The sequence below is a fragment of the Phasianus colchicus genome, chromosome 10 (genome assembly GCF_987193195.1).
Source record: "Phasianus colchicus chromosome 10, bPhaCol1.hap1.1, whole genome shotgun sequence".
NCBI classification, from domain to species: domain Eukaryota; kingdom Metazoa; phylum Chordata; class Aves; order Galliformes; family Phasianidae; genus Phasianus; species Phasianus colchicus.
Genome location: NC_143445.1, coordinates 9,329,983 through 9,353,059, shown reverse-complemented (window position 1 = coordinate 9,353,059; position 23,077 = coordinate 9,329,983). Strand labels below are relative to the sequence as shown.

Sequence of the window (23,077 nt, the reverse complement as noted above, 5' to 3'; positions counted from 1 at the left end):
AGAATAAAGCTCAGTCTATTGTCAGTATATTGGGTTTAGATTCCTATTCTGTTCTTTAAAAGGCCAGAATGCGGTGACTGGGCAGCAGTACTTTCACCTTTGGTGTCCTGTGAGGAATTGTTGAAAATGCAATAGTCACTTGTAACACTTCAAAGTGCTCATTGTAATGTTTTCTCATGGAGGAATCTGTCCTGTTCACATCTTCTGAAGTGGTTTATTGATTTCTATTCAAAGTCTAACTGGTATTATGCAGAAGCTCTTTCAAAAACAAAACCAAAGAAATGTATTTACAAATGTCCTCATCCTAACAACAATATTTCTCGCTTCGTTGCATACTTAACAATTAGTCATTACCTTTATGAATTTTGTTTGCAGCATCTGTAAATAGCTGAAAAAGAAGGTTGCATGAATTGTTCACATTTAGTTATTCATTTCCAACCACAGCAGTCAGAAGTGGGACGGTCTTTCACTGTGTACTTCTTCACTTGCCTGCTAGATTTAATTTGTTGAACTAATTCCATCCTCTTTCTGCAGAGCGAATTTGAATGTTGGTTAGCACTGCTTGGTGTCTTCTTGAGTGTCTGAGGCAGTGGTGACTTACAGGAGACTTGGACCTTATTTTCTCTATTCAGCAATGAGTCATGTAGCAATGTTGTACTTTCCCCATCAGAGGCTTTATTTCACTTAGGAGATGTTCCCCAAAACCATAGTTTGAAGTGTTACTGGCCGTAGTCTTAGATCTTCTATGGCTGAACAGATGTTAGATATACAGACACAACATAAATGGACGTAAATTCATTTTCTGTGATATTAAAAATAAAAAAAAAATTCTTTAAATTCAGTTTTGTTTGAAATTTACCTATGAGGAATGGCTATGTAGAAGTCCATCTTATGGATGCCTTTTTGGTACCTTTTTATAGTTGGTTCTGGTGTTTATTTTTTCCTTTCCTTTTGTTCCAATAGAATAACAGGCTTAGGAAACATGCCTTTGAGCTGAAAATGAATGACCTCACATACTTTGTGCTGGCAGCTGAAAATGAACAGGATATGGATGACTGGATTTTCACTCTCAACAAAATCCTGCAAATAAATCCAGAGGGGACCATTCAGGAAAGGAAAAGTGGAGACCTCACTGATCTGAAATTTGGTAAGAGTGAATAATCTTGTATTGTTTTTAAAATCAAATGCAAAAAAAAAAAAAAAAAAAAAAAAAAAAGCCTTCAGCTACCAATGTCGAATCACTGTAACTGCCTGAGTCTGTAATGGATTCTGTATCTATTGATTTCTGATGAAGCAGCTCCAGCCTTTTGGCAGGCCCTGAACAATGTCAGCTAACTACCCACAGATCATTTTCAAAAGGCTGTGAGAGGGAGGTAAAGCTGCTCCCCTTAAAGTCGGCAGGAACAACATGGCTCTGCTTTGCTTATGCAGCTCTTTTTCAAGAGTAGTTCACCCTGTCAATGATCGTACTGCTACATTGTGTTTTACTGTCTTGGGTATCAAAGTTTTAAAGAGTGTCTGCTCTTGGGGAAAGATTCTTTTTCCAGCATTTTGTTTTTCTTTAAACATCTGGAGCTAATGATTTAAAAAAAAAAAAAAATCACCAGCTGTTGGTGTATTGCTCTTTCCCTGGAAGCTTACTGACTTTTCATTTCTTGCTTTTGTGACATTGCATATTAATGTGTTTTGACCGTGTAGGAAAGAATTAGATGCTTGGTCATACTGTACTCTTCATGAGACAATAATTCATCATTTCACATAATAAATCCATGTTCAGTTTGATGAATCCTAGCTAAAACTGTATAACTGATAACACTTGAAACCTTAGTAAAAATTATCACCACCACTTACAGTATGAACGAAATCAAAGCTTTGAACCTCCATGCATCTGAATCTCGAGGCAGTTCAAAGCTAACTGAAGGCTTTAACCTTGTGTTTATAATAAATTCTGATTTCGGAGGGTCAGAAAGCTCTTCATATAGCCAAAGATATGTTTTTATGATTTGGAGGCACGAGGGATTTGCACTTCCGAATCAGAGAAGTGCTTTTGAAAATTCCACCCATTAGGGTATTAAGTAACAAGAAGAAAAATGCGTGTGAAGCATCAAAGACTTAAGGTTAACAGAAAACAGTTTTTAGGGGTAAAAACGCTGAAATCATCATAGCACATTCCTCTTCCTTGTTAGCTTGTCAAAAGGCATGATTCTTTCTTGGCAGAAAGGCCCTGAATGTCTGTAGTGACTTATTTCACATTGGTCTAAAAGCAAGAGCCAAATAAAAGATTTGCTATATAGTGCTGTTTTCTGGAAATGTAGATTTGCAGCTTTTGGAGTCCAGACTTTCTTCTCAAAGAGCAGATAGGATCCTGTCTGCCTCACTGACTGCACTGAAAACTCCTTTTACAGGGAGCCTAAAATCTTGGCATAAATTCTCAGGGTTGCCTTGAGAGGGACTGAGAGCAAAGGAAGATGTCTTTGTTGTGGACACGAATATTTGTCATGAGTGGACATGCCAGACACTTCAGCAAGTAGAGTCCAGCATCTTTGGAAGCTTAAATACAGTCTCTGTTATAGTAAGCACTACTGGGAGAGGAGGTTGGGGTGAACAGAGGTCACACCAGTATCTCCTCCATTTTAGAGATGGATTCTAAGAGGGAACAAAAAGGAGTCGGATGGGGATTGATTTTTAAAATCCACTGGTAAGAGCAAGCACAACAAAAACGTTGACCTACTTATTTATTTATTTGTTTCCCCTTTTCAAGACCCTGCAGAAGCTTCAGTGAACTATGATTGCTCTCAAGAAGAGGCTGATTCTTCAGAGAACACCTTGCATCCAGACTTTGCAAAAGTAATGGCTGTTATGTTTGTCCTTACAAGCTGAGTGGAAAGTGCTGCCTAGGACAAAATGCCTGCCAACAGATGATCATTACTGTTGTGAAAGGTTTCAAAATAGCATACACCCCATTTTGTGTGTTAGAGCCATGATAAATGATGGAAATAATTTTATTTCTGAGTTGATGGTTTTGTATAAATGAAAAGAATTCCACTGGGTGTAAAGAAAGTACATGCTGGTTTGATTTATACCTGTGAAGTCAATAAGGCTCTAGCCCCGGCAGTTGTTTATGAAGTATTTACTTTTTTAACCTGCATTTCACAGACTTTGGTCCTCAGAGACACAGGGTTTCCTATAGGACTTGCAGCACTTAAAGGAAATGAGCTGCAAACTGTTCATCACCTTCACTAATTTCATTGGAAGATGTATGTGGAGATATTTTGTCTTCTAGTTCTCACAGACTACATCATGCAAATGAGATAATTGTTGAAGGTGCTAAAATGAGGAGAAGCTGGTTTGGAAGTATGTCTTCACTGGTTTTCCTAAGTGAATGTGTGATGTTTGTAACCTTCTGTCATGGGGCATCTATAGATGCTATCTACTTGTACATACATACAGCAAAATGCTGCCTGAGAATGTTATTCCTACAGATTTGAATGAAAATGAGAACAGAATTTGGTTTACATTTTACTTTAGGTTATATGAATATTCATATTTGTGAAATTCTCACACAATTAAAATAGCTACAACAAGAACAAAAGATAAATCATTGTGTTCATGTGGGAGGGCAACAGTAGTATCTGATCGTTTTCTCAGTAGGCAGGTGCTTCCTTTACCACAGATAGTTTGGTTAAAGCAAATGCTTTCGTTACTGGTGGCCTGCAAGGCTAAAATAAATGGTCTGCAAGTTGTATTGTGCTTGTATTGCCCTTTATATAGCTAGTTCTTTTTTTACCCCTTGCTCTATATGCCTGGCTGCAGTACTAAGGACCTACCCTTATCTCCCGATCCTGTATCTGCCTAAACCAGGGACAGAGAGATGGGTGGGGAGAGGACTCCCAAGCCTGACACTTATGGGTGTTCTGCAGTCTGTGGGATTCTGCCTGTTTGAAAGGCAGGACAGCATTTCCCCCACTCCCCTCTCTGCGTTCCCTGCAACAAAAATGGTTTTGTGGGAGTCTGTTTTTCCCTGGGGTTGTGAATCCCCAAAGTGTTTTCAGTATGGTGAGTCACTATTCTGACATCTTAACAATGGACTCTTTAGTAACATATATGAACTTGAGTTACTTAATTGGTCTTCTTTTGGGTTCCTTTGAAGTGTATTGTGGGCTGAAAATCCTTCTTCACAAAGGTATAACCTTCAAAGAATGTTTGAAAGCACTTTAGAATACCTGCTGCAGAAGTGAGGGCTGTTATTATAAGTGACACGTTGGTCATACATTTAAAGGTTTAACAAGTCTATGGGTTTCTGTTCTTGTGCAGAAAACTAATTTATTGTCTGTCACTACAGTACATCACAGAAACAGAAGAAACGGTGAAAGCTTCTCGAAATACAGAGCGACTAAATCTTTTCTCTTTGGATCCTGATATAGCAGTAAGTGAAATTATCTCTTCAAGTTCCTGTAAGTTTTTAAATACAGATGCTGAGCTAACAGGGTTAGCTAAGCTAGTTGTGTGACTGGGAGTTCAGTGAGCAACTGAGAGTTCCACCCTGTGCTAATCTCACTTGTGTGCACAGGACTGTTAGGCTGAAAATACAAGTAGAATGGAAATTGTATTTCTTTTCAGCTTCAAAATGAGTGGGGGTGGAAATCCTGTCCCTGCTCTGCAGAGGTTTGTGTATAGACTGCTCTTATCTGATCGCAAAGTGGTTGTAGTTGGGTGGGACGTCTGGAGGTCATCTTCTAGTGTAGCTAAACTTCGAGTCAGTAAAGCAGACTGAAAATATCACAGAAACAGAACCTTTCCTTGGACTGGGAATGTCACAGTAACAGATTTTTGTTATTCAGTGCGCTGAATTTGACTACAAAATGTGAATGGGTTTAAAAAGCAGGAGGTACAATTGGAGATATACAAGTTCATGTATGTGAATGAAGTTTAGCTGGAAATGGTAGGAAGGGCAGATTGCTTTGCTGCTTATCCTCAGCTTGCTTATTTAGTGTTAGACTTCATGATTAAAATAACATTTCTGTTTGTGCTAAATGAATGCATGTTGGTTGACTTAACAAGGAATATGGAGATATCAGCAGTGATTTTGTGAGGTTTTCAGGTAATTCAGTGATAGTAAACACCTCTAGAAAGCTTTCTGAGTTTTGGATTATCGTGTTTTTTCCATATATATTACTAATCACCTAACGTATTTCAGTCAGTGAATCCTCAGAAAAAGGAGTTTCCAGGGACAAACTCAGTGATCAAGCCATTTGAAGAAAAACCTGCTAAGCGGATCCTGATAACTTGCAAATCCCTCAGTTTGAATCTCCAGGCCTGCGTTACTGAAAATGAAAACGATCCTTCAACTAATGTAAGCTTTCATTATTTCCCTGTGTGCTTTTTCCTTTTCTCCCCCTTCGGAAAAGACTTCTCTGCACTTACTGCACTTGGTAAGCTCCCCCTCAGCCTATCCCTTTGAAACAAGTAATGAGGCTGGGGAACCTTTCAGCACTTTGAAGCTGATTTAGATTGCAAACTTTTAGCTACGGTTGAATGGGGAATTGAAAACATTAAGACTTTTGAGGATTCTTAACAGTTGCTATAAGAACAAGTTTAAACTGCAAAGGTCTGTGTAAGGAGGCAATTGAATATCAGTTGGTGGTGGATAATTGGTATTTTTAGTTGTTTTTCTTAGAGAGTTTGGGGACCAAACAGATTAGATTACAGATGAGAAGGCAAATAGAAAGGACTGGATGCTTCATCAAGTAGGAAAGCCCAGACTTAAAAATAAAAATATATATTAAAAAAAAAAAAGGACAAAACAGAAAATTATGTTTACTTTAAGAAAAAAGTGCGGGGAAAGGGAAGTTGTCATTATCAATCCATAGCTTTAGGTTAATTCTCCTCAGAAGCAGGGAAGGTTTTGAGAAATCTGTCCTGGAAACCCAGCTTTCATATATTCCATGAAGCATCGATTTTTATTTTGTTTGTGTATTTCCATATGATGATGACCTCCTCAGTGAGTGCATGTTCAGCATAATGTGATCAATACTTTTTTGGCAGACTGGAATAGCTGTTTAAGGGAACTCATAAGTGAACCAAGGGCATGCACTTGTTCATTACAGAGGCTGCAAAAGCATAGAATATTGTACCTGCTGATACACTACCCTTATCTCCTGAGTTTTAAGATTCTGATTTCCAGACAGCTCAGAACTTGTCATCACAAGTTCATCTGTCTTATCCTGACTGATGTGTTTCATCAGAATAGTGAAGGCTCTGTAGAGGTTACTTACAGTCATACGATTTAATTCCCTGGCACTATGGAATAGAACAAGTGGGTACTGTCAGAGCTGTTTGTATGCTCTTGGTTTCCTAGCAAAATAGAACATGTGTTTCCCACTGAATAATACACCCACGCGTTTGTGTTTGTACCAGTAAACATTTTTCATCTCATTACATTTGTCATCATTTTTGGTCACATTTCTGATGATCCTGGAAGGCCCACCCTCGCTATCCATTCTTTTATAATGAGTGCAAATTTGCGTTAAAATTCTTCTGTTGCATTTCTCTGAGGTCTGTTAATTTACTCTAATCATTATCTGCAACAGAGACATTTCTGTATTCCTTCTGCAAGTTTCCGTGCTGCTGATTGTTGTTCTGGCCCAATGTCAATGAGCTACCTTTAGAAGCCCTAAATGTTGGAATCTTTTTTGCTGGGTGAACATGTGTTTTCAATGAATCTCATAATTTGTAAACAGTCTTCGTTTACTTTCTTTTTTCTAGCTCTATGGTTCTAATAAAAGATTTTACTCTCTCTCGGTTACTGCACTGCTTTGTTTCTGGTGTTTTCTCCAGGTGGAGCCTTTCTTTGTGAGCGTGGCACTGTATGATGTCAGGGATGGCAGAAAGATATCTGCTGATTTTCATGTGGATTTGAACCATGCTCTCGTCAGACAGATGATTTCAGGTTCTTCATTTTCATTAGAAAATGGCACTGTTGAAAATATAGACTCGAATGAAGTGGAAGAACCACAGGTCAGGGGGTTCCCAGAAGAATGGCTGAAGTACCCAAAGCAGGTATTCCACGTGTGGCTTATGTGACTTAGTGCTCTCATGACTAATTTTAGTTCAGTAGTATTGATTTTCTTTGGAGACTTTTTCTATTACCAGTGGTTCTTTTTTCATAACATGCTTTTTCTAACAGCATGTATCAATGGTACTTGGATACAGATGCATGATATTTACAATCCATTTGTAATTCAAATAATTAATGTCATTTAGAGAGACTGAACACATTTCCTGAATTCTTTGGGTTCATTCACTGATGTTTTTCAAACCAACCAATCAAACCTGAACTTAAAGTCTCATCTAAACACAGTTAATCTCCATGTACTCCCATGTTCTTGCCTTATGTTGCATTTCTTCTCAGCACCGTTCCCATGAGGTGTGGCTGATGTTAGTGTTGTCCCAGACAAATGGTTAGGATAGGTGATTCTAGCATTTCTTCTCTTCATTTAGTATCTTTGCTAGGAGCTGAGGGCATAATCTTATGCAGAGCTAATATGAAGATTTTCGTTTCCCTCTGTCTTGAATGCATAGAGAGAGATCCTTTGTAATGCATTCTGAATTTGGTTTGATGGTATTTCCATAAGCAAAGAGCATTGGCAGTATTTCATTTCATCACTATTGCTTTATACTTTTTTACTGTTCTCTTTTCTGTTCTCAGGCTCTTTTCTCCATAAGTAATCCTCATTCTGAGATCGTATTGGTAGCAAAAATAGAGAAGGTGCTCACAGGAAACATTGCCAGCAGTGCTGAACCTTACATTAAGAATCCCGATTCTTACAAGGTAATGTAACATGAACAACTTCCTTCTCTGTAAGTTTCAGCCTATTGGAAGCTGAAGATAATTCTGCTTGCGAATCTTACCAGTCCTAAGAAAGCAAATGCCCAAACTCCACTAACTTTGTTAAGATAAAATAATTACGTGGTGACCAACTGCGATCTTATGTTTTCACCTAGGTACACAAAATGAAAAAGTTATTTTGACTGAAGCATATGAATCCATGCATGGTGCATTCCTATGCTAGTTATGTCCTAGCAAAGTGAAATTCTGTTTCAGTAATCTTTTATGAATTCTGAGCTAGTGCACTTTGTGTGCTCACATAACCGGGGTAGGCACCTATCTGTGTCTGAGAACAGACAGAGCATTTGCAATAGATATATGAGAGCAAACTGGAATAGTAATTTAACTGCTGTAGTTTTGATTTAACAGACACTGAAGAGGTTTAATTTATCAGCAGTTTCATGATGCCTCTCCTGTCCATCGCAGAACCTTCTGTCATGAGCAGAATCAGATCCAATTATTTGGGGGCCATTACAACCTCTCCAGCAGAGTGATAGTTTGTTATCCTGTGCTGTAGATATTACTGGCACATTGGTGACACAATTCATAGTTTTTTCTTTTTTTTTTGTTTTGTAGTGTGCACAGAAAGTGTTAAAATCCAATAAACAATTCTGTAGCAAGCTGGGAAAATACCGTATGCCATTTGCTTGGTCAGTGAGGTAAGTATTAATTCTGTTCATAATTTGTAGCAATATTTTATAGATGATTATGCTCTTGGATTTGTATCATCTTATTGCTTTCTGCTTGTTCTGCCCAAAGCTAAGCAAAGCTTTCTGTGTGATGCAGACCCCAGAAGATCCTGCAGCTTTATTAGTTCATTGCCCTATTTCTCACACAGATGAGTATTGGTTACTTTCTCATTAAATGTTACTGTGTTGGAATCTTATTTAAGTAAGTAGTGAAGTTGCCAGAGAGTAACAGAGGTAACTGATAGATTATCTAGGTATCGTGAACTCCACTAGTGATTTGATGCTAAAAATTACTGAAAGGTTTTCAAAGTCATAGTTTTTACAATCATTTCCTACAAAGATATTTACTGTCAGATACAAGGATGTAATGGCCCCTTAAAATACAGATTCAACAGTCTGAAATTCTGCCTGTCATATTTCAAGTAAATATAACCAAGAACCTGGAGTAATGGTGACCCCGGTACAGTGCCTTAGGCCATGCAAATGAGAATGCTTTAGGTACTTCTGCAGTTCTACTGGCTGCTAGGTGAAAGAGACCTGTTACAGTTACTCCCTGCTGTCATCCTCAAGCTGTTCTTCCCACACCTCTTGATCCCTTTCTATCAAGTTGCCAAAATAGATGTGGCTGCCTTCTTTTCATCATTTCTTCTAATTTTCTAGGAATTCCTCCATCCTCCTTTCTGTTTGCTCCTTCTCAGTCTTCTGTCCTTTCTTCTTGACTATTAGGGATGGCTCTGTGGCTGTGTTCTTCTGGTGTGGAAGTGTGGGGTACCAGAATCACATGGTTTGTCCTTCAACACGTAGATGAAATCTTGTTTTTAGCATAGGGTGCTTGGATGGCAAAGGAGCAAAGACAAAGTTATGGCCATTTGAGGAATCGTTTATTTTTCATTGGCATAATTTTTTTTTCTCAGTATCCAGTGGGAACAGGAAAAGTGGGTGCATGCTCAGGAGAAGGGCAGAAAATGTGCTCTGATCTGTCACAGCAAGCTCAAGGGTGTTCATTAATATAATAGTAGGTCTGTGTAGCCAAAGGGCCATTCATCAAAATGATATTGATGGGTGTCTGTTTTGTTATTGATGGGCTACTTTTAGCGTGTAATAGATGGTATGGTGGCAAGAGATGCAGGCTGGGCGACAGGCTGGCTTGAGGGTTTTTTTAGCTCTGTCCTGGCTGACTGTTGCTCGTGGCTCTACCTTCAGTTTTGTGCCCTGTAATTCAGTCATTGCTTGTGTCTGTGTGCCTCAGTACAGTGGGGATTGGGTACTCAGGAGCCTGAGCCTTCTTCAGTCTTCCTCTGTTAGTGTTATTTTCCTCAGGAAAGTAAGACTGAAAAGACCTTCACGTTGTGCTGTATTTTACCCCCTTCCATAGGAGAGCATCAAATCATTCCTAAATATGTTTATTTGATCAATATTCTGGCCATGATTTCCCACATAGAAATAGAAATACGTGCTTGTGTTAGCAGATGCAGAGCAAGCTCAACATTTCGTAGGCAGTTACAGTGTGTGCATTACACAGATGGCCTGCATGTGAGCAGAGGATGTACCTGGAATTTGTGGACATCCAGCCTGCTCTAGCAGGCAGTAGTTTTGGATGTCATCCTACTACAGTTGTTCACTGCCCATAACATTAAGGAGCTTTCCTTCCATCTGTATGATTAATTACTGAAAATACATTTGGGTGTGTTTATCAGCTCTTAAAACTTTTCATTATTAATCATTTATGGTGATGAGATAACAGCATAAAGATTGTTGTCCAAATAAACCACGTGTACGATCTTGTTGGCATCAGTGGAGTTGCACAAGGAATTTATTTAGATCATTGTGTCAAATTCTGCCCTCATTTACATCTATTTGTATTTTAACATTACTCAGAACGCTCTTCAGTAAAAGCAAAGTATAATTTGGCTCTGTGCAAACTATTTCTATTTTCTCAGCTTGAAAATATACATTTCCACTGGAGACTATCATATTACATGGGGAAAAAATGGTCTGACTGGGATAAATAGCAAAACCCTGCATTTGAAATAACTGGAAAACACATTTCCATTCTGGCATTAGCCTCACTCCTGTTTTTCTGCAGAAATTTTCCCCCTTAAAGCAATTGCAGATGACCACAATGTGATTTTTACATATATGTTTAGCGAGTCAAAGTGTGACAGCTGAGTTTTATACAAGTGACTGAAACTTTTAATTATCTTACGTGGCATCCAGTTGGTTGTCGTCATGCAAAAGGATGACTCAGGGTTCCTTCCTGATTTCTTGCTGGCACTGGTGTAATCTGGTGCCTAAATGCTCTCACGGGTATACAGTTTGTTACAATTGCAATGTGTCAGAATCATTTTCTGCTGTAAAGTGTGTTTCAATGCGGAATTACCAACCTTGTGTAGGTTTTCTGCATTTAAAGAGTTGTTGTAATTGTAGACTATCAGCTGATTATATCAGAACAGTAGAATAATTGAAACATTTAAAATACTGGAAAAGTATCATTTTCTATAATGAAATTTGACAATTTCTTCAGGATTTTAGTTTTGTTTTTTTCTTTTTAAGATCTATTTAATAAATAAGTAGCAAGTAGTCATGAATCATTAAGATATTAGATAAGTATTGGACTCCTGGGCTGTTGAAGCGTTTTGCTATGGTTGCTTTTCCTTGACCTTGCCACTCATTGTTCTAAAATGCCTTTGGTATGTAGTGCCTTTGCACTGTGATAAGGTGCTCCATCTGTGCCAGCAACTGAATGGATCCAGCAAAACGTGGGAATGCAGTTGTTTAACTGCAGGTGTAAAACATGCAATACTGCTACTGTGACAGTTCTTCAACTTAAAAGAGCTGGGAGCACGAATATGTCCATATAGTTTGACTAGCAGTAAGCAGTTGAACTCTGCTCTGAATGCAGGAAATACGCATTTGTGAGAATCAGCTTGTTTTCCATGGATGTCTGAATTGCACCTGTAGTGGCAAGTGCTCTTGGAGTGAGCTACTTCCAACACAGACCTGGCTCCTTCTGCACTATGAACACTCCCAACCTGGTTTACTAAGTGCCTCCGTAACCCAGTGTGCTGAGCACCAGGATGGGAATTATTCATAGGTTCCCACAGAAGCTGGGTTTGCTCAGCAACCCCAATGCAGAGCCCAGTGGGAAAGCCAAAATCCTTTCTCAATATTTTGGGAGGAAGCAATGCTGAGCTCGTCACAGTGTCACCAATACTGTAATACTTATTTAATCTTATCTTTTTTCTTTTTTTTCCATCGGTGGTTTGATAGGATTTGTAAAATAACCGATGGCAGGCAGAAGTTGGGTCTGGTTTCTTCCTAGCAACTTAAAATATTTGATGCTGGTGTGGACTCTATTCCCCGTAATTCTTGAAAGCAAGAACCTGATAGAAGAGGGCCTATTATTCTTTACAGTTACAAAGAAATGAAATAGCAGTGTTTCTCTCAGTTAATTAATTAAAGACAGGGTGCATTTGTACTCATTCTTAGGATCTTCTTCCAAGGGTTTACTCCATTATTTTGTATCTGGCAGCGATTTGTGCTGGCATCAATTACTCTTCTCCCTGGCAGTGAAACAGAGAAGTAAATTAAAGAAGAAAGATTGGCCAAATGATTCACAGAACAGCACTTAGTGTCAAGAACATTTTACTTTTGTTAAGCAATGTTTTAGCGTACAGCGGTTGAATCCAAAGTTCATTAATTTGGATAGCTGCTACATTATCCAGTCCAGCCAATGTGTGTGACCCTTGGGGCTGTACAAAGGGCATTGCAATGTCTTAATTAATCCTGCAAGTGTCAACGAGCAGGAATGGAAATATCTGAGCATGTTTTCCTGTGTGCGCGACAGCTGATACTTACGGTTTATAACTGGGAACAATATCCTTTCTTTCCATTTCACTTGGCACTTAGTAACTGGTTCACTAAAAATTTAGTCAGTGTTCCACAGGCTTGTTTTATGAAGGAAAGCTAAGGCGCAGTGAGTTGGTGTCTTGCTTCTGGAAGACACAGAACAGATTTAATGCATGAGAAAACTCTCTAGGGGTCTCTACCCTGGTTTTGCACAAGCGCGTGCTTCTTTATGTGATGAGATCTAATGGTTGCAATTTCTTTTATTAAAATGATCAATGGAGGGTGGAATGGGAAGTGGGCTCTGGTGAAGTACACTTCAGCTTTCTCAGTAGAGACCTAACAACCAAAAATAAAGGGGGGAAAAATCACAGAATCACAGAATCACTAAGGTTGGAAAAGACCTACAAGATCATCCAGTCCAACCATCCACCCATCACCAATGGTTCTCGCTAAACCATATCCCTCAACACAACATCCAAACGTTCCTTGAACACCTCCAGGGAAGGGGATTCCACCACCTCCCTGGGCAGCCCATTCCAGTGCCTGACCACCCTTTCAGAGAAGTAGTATTTCCTAATATCCAGCCTGAATCTTCCCTGGCGCAGCTTGAAACCATTCCCTCTAGTCCTATCACCAGTTATACGGGAGAAGAGGCCGTGGATGCTGAGCTGGATGATGATGATCTGTTCTAGCACTGAAATGCAGGAACTCTGAGGCGTCAACAGTCAGGCTACATCTGAGGTGACTTGGGACTGTTTGCATAGTGAAAGATTCTTAAGTCTTTGCAGAACTGGGGCAGTGTGTGTAAATACACTGGAACTGTCTCTGCTCCTACAGAGGTACACCTCTGAAAAGCTTTTTTGTGTGAAGCTCTGCAGAAAGTTCTTAAATCTGTGGAAGAGTTCAGGTCATATCCTTATTAAAAGATGAGTGACAATTTCAAACGTTCAAATTGATGTGTTTGTAAACATGTTACTTTTCTTTCTTTATAGACCAGTGTTCAAAGATAATCAGGGAAATGTTGACAGAGACTCACGGTTCTCACCTTTATTCAGACAAGAAAGTAATAAGATTTCCATGGAAGATTTGATTAAGCTAATAGCCGAATACAGAAGGTAAGGAGTGCTTTTTAATTCTATTTGAGAAGGTTTAAAAGCTTTATAAAACTGTGCAGATTATTTTTCACAGATTTTTTCATTGTTTAGTGCAATGTGCCAAAGTAGCCATATTAAATTTGGTGTTTTTCACATTAGTCAGTGTCTGCCAAAGACTGCTTTAGATATTCTAGTTTTCCTGGAAAGTCATTTGGTGCATTCATAAATGTTACTGTAACCTAAAGATAGTGATTTTTTAAATTAGATTCCGTCCTTCCATCAGAGGAGATGGAGGTAAAAGAACACGGGACAGTATCGTAAAAACAAGCAAAATCAAACACATGGAACTGTGAAAAAGTGTTCTTTAATAGTTTCTCTGTTCCTGGTTTGGTTTGTTTGAGTCTCCGTGACAAACTGCAGAGAGAACATCTGAAAGAAAAAGCTTTTCCATGTGCTTGACAGTGTGTAAATTAACGAATAGCAGTGTGGGTGGATATTATCTGGTTAATTCTGCAGCAAAGACTAGATGAGTGACATGAGAATTGAAGCTTGAATTTCTTCTTTACTCCAGATGTACCTAGAAATAATATAATAATTTTTTTCTTATTCCATTTATGTGAGATCACAGAAAGATTGAATGTCTACTAGGGAAATTGGATCAATCTCTTAATCACTTGGATTACCTTACTGTTACTAATTGGTAAACTTTGTTGACATTCTTGGTACTTGAATAAGAATTCTCTGCTCTTCTTGTCTGTATGAAGCATCTCCTAGATAAAAAGGAATTTAGTATCATGGTTTTGGCATATTTCAAGCTGCTTGGGCAGAAGGAATACATCTCAGTCCCTTTTCAGCATAGCACTTTTCAGAAGCCATGATTCTATGAGCTCCTCATGTCTCAGTGGTCACAGAATTACTTTTAAAGATCATTTGTTTCAAACTGTAGAAGGAAAAAGTGATTAAGTTTATTCTTGCAAGGATAATTGTTAGTTCAACAGTTTCTTCCTCTTCCATAACCTGTGACTGCTTGCAAAGAGAAGGCATAGAGAAGGAGTGAAGTCAAGAAAGAAAAAATTTCTTCCCTCCTGTTGCATTTCTTTTGAGTCTGGCCACCAACAGTTTTATTTTAAAGGTTTTTACTATATATTTATATCTTAAATCAAGGTCTATTTTTCATTTAGGTTTAATTCCTATTTTGGGTCTTATGTCCCTCGTTCTAATTTTCTAAAATGTTTTCATTTCTGTAATTGCAGAGCAGAGAAGATTAGCAAAATACAGACCATACCTGGCAGTTTGGAGATTGCAGTTGATTGTGTTCCTTTGGAGCATCCAAGTATGATTCTACTTTATGATTAAATATTATAATTAAATAGGACATTGTCATAGGTTTTCTGTCTTGAATTGTGGTAATGAGACCGTTCTGGTAGAACTGTCCATCACTGTGTAGAAAAACATATGCAATTGTTTGGGAAGAGAACGTGCCTGATTTTGTTTGGTTTTTTTTTTTCATTTAATTACACCATTCTTTTTTTCCTCCTTCATCTGCACAAATATGCTTTCGTGATATAGAACATAACCTGCTGTTTCCATATGTGATGAAAGTGCAGGGGTCACTTCTTGATATCTAAGACTTTCAGCCAAAGAACTGGCTTGGGCTTCTGTTCAGCAAGATGTTAAGAGCCTGGCACTGTCAATGTTTCCTGTGATGCATGTATCTTCTGTGAATCAGCACATATGGGATGTGATTACCAGCAGGTTTTGAGAATGCAGATGAGATGAAGGACTTTGAACAAAGGCAGCTCTGGCAAAAGTGCAACTCCTAGTACAGATGCTTCTAATTTAATCCTGTTTTAGTTTTTGTTTCAAGGGACACGTTTCTGTGGCCCACTGTTGCAAAAAGCTCAGGACCATCTCAGTTTCTCTGAATTAAGTTTAACTATCGCTGTTGTTCAGATATCATTACATCTGTCCCTGTTATTTAGTTCAGAACAAGCACAGCAACTGCTCATTGTCAAGATGGAGATGAGATTGGGATGTAGACAAAATGTGGTCTTTGTTTCATAATATGCTATGTGTATGTTAAGATATGCAATGATCATGCATTTTATACCATCTGTACATGGTATTAGATTTAAAAAACTTTTACTAACATTTAAAAAGAGATTTTTATATTTGGAATTAAAAAAAACAAACTACTAACAAAGTAAGCAAAGTATTCCAAAGCAGCTTGGATCTTTCATTATTACCTGGCTCAGTTCACTGTGGCCAAGTGAAGATCAGATGTTAAAGGTATACACTAGCGAGGTGCCCAGTACATGTGGAAAGTCAGTGAAAATTCCCTCACCTTGAACAGTAACAGCTTACACATTTCTTTGGCACAGGGAGAATGTCTTACTTTGAGTAAGGCTATAAAAAAAATTTAAAGCTGTAAGAGAAAAACTAAAATCTTGATGAAAACTTGATTTCAGTCAGCTCTGAAGGAAGCCCCTGTAGCAGCTGTATCCAGTTCTGTTGTAACACCTTCTTCCCACTAAAAAGAAAGGTCTTGCTTTGTGTTAAAATCTCTTTTTTGCCAAGAAGAGCCAAAGCAAAGGAAGCTAGATGCGGATGTTGTCAAGAAGCTGCTGGTACAATTGTGTCTCTGGGGATGGACACTGCTCTGCTTCATATTAGCATCAATTTGTATTTAGACAACTGCAGTAGATCTTTGTTTTGGTAAGATGTTATTTGAGATAGCGACAATAAGAGCTAGAGACAGGGGTATATCAGGAGATGTCTGTGTTTAAGCTTGTAGAAATCTGTTGCTTTTTCTGATGCAGAAGAGGAGGGGCGGGGGAGCAAAGGCCAAAATCATGTAGTTTTAGGAAGGGGAAAGAAAGAAAACATCAATGATGCCTGGTCCCTGCCTGTTGACAGAACTCCGAAACTGTCAGGAGGGCAGCAGCCACGTCCCCTGCTTTCCCCCCAAAAATAACCTTAAAACCCAGAAGTGGGGGGCTCCATCTGTGCAAAGGACAAGTATGGAGAGTGGCTGATGGCCTTGCAGCCAGGAGCAATGTGACTGCAAGCAAACTGGGCTGTTGCCTCTGCATATGCATGTGTGAAATGTGAGGCACAGAGGCCAGACCTTCACAACAGACTCTTGATTTTTCCAGATGGCTTCTTGTCATCGTTGCTGCTGCTTCTGACGAGAGCAATAGTAGCTGTAGAGCACATCTGAGCTACTGCTATTGAAAAGCTTCATACTTATATTACTTACAATGATTTTTGTATGCAGTTGAACACTATTTCTATTTCCCTGTGAATTTTTCATGGACTACCAGAAGCGCAGTGTGCTGAGCCTGTAGCAAGGCTTCTGCTGAGGGCCTTTCTTTGTGCTGCCAGCTCATCCTTGTATCAGCTTTGGCTTTCTCTAGTGAGAGGCAAGGTTAATGGCCAAAATAGGCACAGGCAGAGTGCTTATAAATCAAGTTTGGGGGGCAGTTCGCCAAAATCAAAGATATAACACATCTTTTTCTTCTGAGATAAGTTGCCTGAGATTTGCCCAAACAGAAAGTTGTGTAGGCTTTGATCTTAGCTTTGTAGGCCAAGACCAGTGAGCAGTCTCTTAGTACTGGTAGGAACCCTCATAGCAGGGGAGGAAACACTCCAAAGTTCATATGCGACCCTGAGAGACTTCCCTGACCAATGGAGGAATTGGTGTGATTGCCTTCTGGCACTGTTGCTGGAGCTACAGAGCATAAACTTTCCTAAGCATTCTTTGCAGCCATCAGTGGTCCCTTCTGGCTGACAAATGCAAGTGATTTAACTTAGCAGTTCCATTTTAATGCTGCTAATTTTGAATTGGGAAAGACAACAGTTTTCATGGATTTTTCCGGTTTAAATCAGAAGCTGTGTCTGTTGGCTATGGAGGGCATACAAGTGAATCAGACACACAATTTCAGTGGGCAGCAGGCTGGGAAGAAAGTTTTCCATATCTGTCAGAAACAAAATGAACCAAAAGCAGCCTGTATGGCTGGCACAGAGCTGCTTCTCCCCCCTGCTGCTTTGTTGCAGAAGACCTGTGCTATCCTGAAACTGGTAATTTCCTCATGTTGGTTTTGAAGAAAGTAAAATTGAGAATACTTACATGCAAGGGATCATCAGCTTCTTTCAGTTTCCTCCCCACAGATCAGTGGGATGTTCCTGTGGATCACTGTTGGGTTTAAGGAAAGAATTCTTATACAGAACCTCCAAATTGCTTTTCCCAAAAATCATTCAGGACACCCTTAAGTTGATGACCCAAATCTTCTCGAGTGCTTTTATGCAAACTGTCCTCACGTTTTTCATGCTGAGATTGCATGTCTCACTGATTCAGTGATACAGATATACAGAGTATCTCTCCCTGTTGTCTGGGTGACAGTTTTTGTTTTCATCTTCTGTTTCTTAATTGGATTTCAGTGATCCCAATTACACCATGTATTTAATCTAGTACTGTGCTGCTTGTTTCTTCATTTTGTTTACTATGTTATTAGATGATAGAAAGGATTAAATGAGATATTGGACTGTAAAATTAATTAGAAGCAGTATCAAATATTCATCACTTATTTCATTGAAACTGTCAGCGTACCGATGGTTCTGTTATGCCATCAAATACAGTGAATGTCAAAAGTTTTTCAGTGCTGCACTGTTTAACTTCAGTAAGATGAAGTGTTTAAGATTGATGTATGTAATTCTGGATTTATGTGAATGCATGTTACAGTGAAATTTGACCCACTGCACCTCAATATTGCTTATTCTTAGTAAGACTGTATAAAAAGGTCATAAAGGATGGTTTTCTTTTCTGTTCTTTTGAAGATTGTGTAACTTCATCTTTCATCCCAATCAAGCCATTTAATGACATAAAGGAACATCAGCCTACAGTGGAAGTTGAGGAGTTTGTACAGGAATCAACAAAGTATTCTCGACCTTACAGAGTTTACAAGAACCAAATATATATCTATCCAAAACACCTCAAGTATGATAGCCAAAAACATTTCAATAAGGTACGGTATGTGATGATCAATTCAGGCCAATATTGAGTAGGTATGTATTACATGAGCTCTGTTATTGGAATGATGGAGTACTTATCGAAAGGAGAGGGAAATGGTGATGCAAATCACTGATATTTTTTGACCTTTGCAGTCATAAAACTTTGTTACAAATTTAATGATACAAAGTGGATTATCACTAATTCATGGACTAGTGAGAATGAGGTAATAGCTTTTTCACAGTCTTCAGAAGCTACGTATTTTGATGAAATTATGTATGCAGATGCAGTGAATCTGGAATTTTCTTTTTTAAGTGAAACTTGAGCACTGCTTGCATTTGTATGCTGGTCACTTTATAATCTGCTTCTTTGCAGTTGATTGATAGCACTGGAGGGAAGGCAGGAAGGCATTTCAAATTTGCATGTTTTTCTTAGATGTTTGAAAAGAGCTAATTTCACTCCTTTTTGCTGGCTTGCATTTTTATGGCCATCCCAGTCCTATTCTGAGGGTTGATACATTTCTTTTTCAGGCACGGAATATAACAGTATGCATTGAATTTAAAAGCTCTGATGAAGAAGGAGCAAAGCCACTGAAGGTGAGCCACCACAAAATATATTCAGAGAGCATTAATTCTGAGAGCATTACTTATAAAGCCCAGGAATGGGAACTATACTGATCTGGAACAATTCAGCTTACTGTTTTTACAGTGAAATTTGCTTGGTCTAAAATTCACTATTTACCTGAATTTTCTTCCTGAGCTTAAGATGCTTCATAAGAAAGAATGAGGCAAAAAATTAGAAAACTTTAAACTTAATTCTTAAGTTTGCTATTGACAAGCTCTATAACATAATATTGTTATCGTGTGAATTCTCCATGAATAAAGCTGTCATCGAGAACCTCTGGACAGAACTGTGCCAGCAAGGGGATTGTTAGCAGAAGTCAGTAAAGGCCTTATGTTGTGTATTCAACCTCATAAAGATGAAGTAGCTTTTGTAAAGCTTTTTGCAGAAGGCCTCGGAATAATTAACAGCAAGGAAGAAGTTTAAGGAGTGCATTGCTTAGAAAATTCAGGGTAATTTTCATGGATCAATGAACTATTACTGGAAGCGTGTTTAAAAATATTAATTTGTAAGCAATTATCAATCCTTCATGATACTGCTTATAATGCACGTATGCATTAGCTATATTAAGAGTACCATCATCAGCAAAATTTGACAATGTAATCAAAGTATGTTGCTTTTCTCAGCGCATTTATGGGAAACCAGGTGGACCATTATTTACAACAGCAGCCTACACCGCTGTGCTACATCATTCCCAGAATCCAGATTTCTATGATGAGGTCAGTCTGCTTTTTTACTCATAAAATACTAATCCCATGTTTGCTAATGAGATGGGATCAAGTGTAAAGAATATCTGTTACAATTTCTTTTGTACCCGTATGGAACTGTATTATGTCAATCCTACATAACTGTGTTATATCTCAGTGAGTCTTTCCTCTTACAAGATGTTCTGAGTACGCTTAAGATGCTGTAGAGTTGATTAGGAACAGCCTACTCTCTAAAATGTTTGTCTGAATAGCATGAAGGATTCATTGCATCTCTGAATATGATGGAAACAATAAATGTTATGATGAAGAATGGAAAGAAATGTCAGAACAAATCCCTTTGACATACAAGATCTGCACTGGGGCATTTTTGTTTATCCAGTGATCTGAACAGAATGTACAGTGATGTGTAGTGGCTGCAGCACGTAGCTTAGCTCATACCTTGGGGGACGCAGCTCTAGAATGCTGGCTTGTTTGTTGGCCTTTGCCAAATGCTAGATGCCCATCTTTACCATGCATTTTTACATTTCACCAACACCAACTACAATTTCCAAGCTTTCTGCAAGTGAATTTAAATTCACCCTTTCAGTGAGCAGTGTATTTGATAGTGTGATAATGCCATATGTGTTTTCTGGATTTTTCGCTACTGCTTCTGTGTAGTGATAATGCTGGCAAAGAACCCCAGCAGAGCAGTTAACCAGAATTTTTCAAACCACTTGATCTTGGAAAAACTTCCAAACATTAAAATAGAGGTAAGGTCAGAAACTATATATAGGCATTAATTTAAAATCTGTGTTCAGGAGCTGGGATGGGACATTTACATTTTAATAGAGTAATTTAGGTTGGAAAGGACCCTTAAGATCATCATCAGATCCTGCCATCAAAGTTAATTTCAGTGGTTTTGAACTACGTTTATCCTACTCCTTTGCAGGCAGTGTTAAGGGTTATAACACATCTGACAGTGTGCTCTGTGATCTCAGTGAGTCATTTGCTTTGGGCAAATCACTTTCAGTGTAAATGAAGAACTGAACTCAGACCTTAATAGATGAAATGGCTGGAAGAGGCATGTACCTGTTCTAAGTGTTACTTGTATTAGTCAGAAAAGACAGCAAATGCAGTCTTAAAAATAATGTAGAATGTTATAAAATAAAACTTGTCTTAATCTCCATATCTGAATGCCCATTTTGTATCTATATTTCTGGTATTAGATTCTTACCCATAAGCTGATTTAACACTGCAAACATTTACTAACAATTTCTAAGCCTTACTTTAAGCATAGCATCAGCTTGGATAAGCATTATCACAGTTCAGAAGGGCAAAGTGTCTTTTTCATTAGTTCCTATGGTAACATATTTTGATTACCTTGTATATTTATTCCAGTAGGTTAATAATATGTCAGTTCAAATCTGTAGGGATTTGTGGATGACATGACATGGGATTTAAGAAGGCCTAGAAATCCTAAATAAAAGTTGATTTTCATGTAAGCCATGACATTACGCTGAACAAGTAGCAGAGATTTCCTTCTAGTTTCCGTTTAGATTACCTTAAAAATAAGATAACAGTGACTACATATGACTGCTGAAGTTCAAGTTCAAGACCCTTGTAAGCAGGTCTATAACTCTTCTGTGCTCTTTTGTTTTCTGTTCTCTCATCAAAAATGCAAGTACTCATCCACAAGATAGAGAAGAAAAAAAGCTGTTTAATTAAAGTGATAGATAACTTTCCTTAGCAGTTTCCGTAAACGAATATCTATTACCAAGGCAGCAACAGCACCAGACAGATGAGCAATTGTCAGTAAAGGCAGACTGTACTTAGGCCTTTGTGTAGAGAGATATCATTCATTTAGACCATCTCTGATGCCTGGTTTAATCGATATTTAAACTAAAGTGAGGTGTAACATTTTACATTTCAGGTGAAAATTGAACTTCCCACTCAACTCCATAAGAAACACCACATTCTGTTTTCATTTTATCATGTCACGTGTGACATAAATGCAAAAGCTAATGCCAAAAAGAAAGAGGCTCTGGAAACACCAGGTACCTGTAGCAGAATTACTTTTAATTATAAATGATGTACATCCAAATAAGGATTTCAGAATTTCTGTCTGGATGTTATTGTCTTCCTTTAAATTTGAGCGGGTTGTTCTCCAAGGTGTCATATTAATTTGTTCTTGTGTGCAGTGGGATATGCATGGCTTCCTTTGTTGAAAGATGCTCAGCTTGCTTCCCAAGAACACAGCGTGCCAGTAGCAAGCAGTTTGCCTCCCAATTACTTAAGCCTTCAAGAACCTACTAGTGGAAAGGTATAAATTCATACTTCTATATATTCAAATAGTGCAGAGTAGTTACTTGCAAGTGTTTTATGTGAGATCAAGTTTGCATTTACACTCATCTAAAAGCCATCCATTTTGGAGTGCTCACGTGCATAGTATCGTTGAGTGTATAAATGGAACGTATGTAACAGTGGGCTGTGAGCCATATGATGCTGACTCAAGAGCATATATGGAGTAAGTGCATTTTATAATTTTCTTCTACAGTATTATACTTAACATCTCCAAAACTCCAGAAAGAACCTTTAATGACAAACTCAGGCCATATGACATTCATTCTCCAGTTGATGTGATCCACAATCATGATTCATTCTCCAGCTTTGCAGTGTGATATCACTTTTTCCCACTGATCCTGCCCAGTTTGGGTTATTTGTGCCGCCTTGTTTGTTTTACTATCGTCATGAGGACGGGGTAGGGCAGTGATCTGGTCCCTTGAATTATAATGTTCATGGCCTCTTGCTGAAAAGTTGGCTTTCGTTGCACTACTTCTCTATTTGTGAAAGCTATTTGGAAACAAAGAGCTATCACAGTTTGTATGTGCAAACCTATGCAGTGAAAAAGAGGTGCTGACTTGAATGATTAGGAAATAGTGCAAAATATATTTTTGTTTTATTTTAATAGCAGATCGGCTGTGATGTAAAATGGGTAGATAGTGGGAAGCCACTTTTCAAAGTGTCTACTTTTGTTGTATCAACAGTAAATACTCAGGTAAGCTGAATTTTCTCTTAGTTCTGTTACCTGTCTACAAGTAAAAAGCATCATGGACAGTCTGAAAAATGCTTTCTCTCAAGTCTTGTATGAATAAGTTTCTCTAACATTTAAAGGTTATTTGAGTATAGAATGACAAGATGACAATGATGGAATGCTCATTTTAAGGAAAAATAAAAATGACTTC

The 23,077-nt window shown here is 38.3% G+C and overlaps 1 protein-coding gene across 13 annotated transcripts in view; it reads left to right on the top strand.

Annotated features, from left to right (window-relative positions):
- The window catches only part of DOCK10 (dedicator of cytokinesis 10), a 136,823-nt gene that overhangs the window by 70,111 nt on the left and 43,635 nt on the right, over positions 1-23,077 (top strand). For 12 of the 13 annotated variants that reach the window (XM_090147260.1, XM_090147261.1, XM_090147258.1 and 9 more), the window contains 15 exons: positions 964-1,147; positions 2,762-2,847; positions 4,343-4,426; positions 5,198-5,353; positions 6,838-7,059; positions 7,709-7,831; positions 8,465-8,547; positions 13,419-13,541; positions 14,774-14,853; positions 18,357-18,544; positions 19,059-19,124; positions 19,776-19,868; positions 21,766-21,889; positions 22,034-22,155; positions 22,804-22,890. In XM_090147260.1, coding sequence (XP_090003386.1) covers positions 964-1,147; positions 2,762-2,847; positions 4,343-4,426; positions 5,198-5,353; positions 6,838-7,059; positions 7,709-7,831; positions 8,465-8,547; positions 13,419-13,541; positions 14,774-14,853; positions 18,357-18,544; positions 19,059-19,124; positions 19,776-19,868; positions 21,766-21,889; positions 22,034-22,155; positions 22,804-22,890 — 1,821 coding nt within the window. The remainder of the gene's footprint in view (positions 1-963; positions 1,148-2,761; positions 2,848-4,342; positions 4,427-5,197; positions 5,354-6,837; positions 7,060-7,708; positions 7,832-8,464; positions 8,548-13,418; positions 13,542-14,773; positions 14,854-18,356; positions 18,545-19,058; positions 19,125-19,775; positions 19,869-21,765; positions 21,890-22,033; positions 22,156-22,803; positions 22,891-23,077) is intronic. The other variant, XM_090147252.1, reaches the window with a different exon arrangement.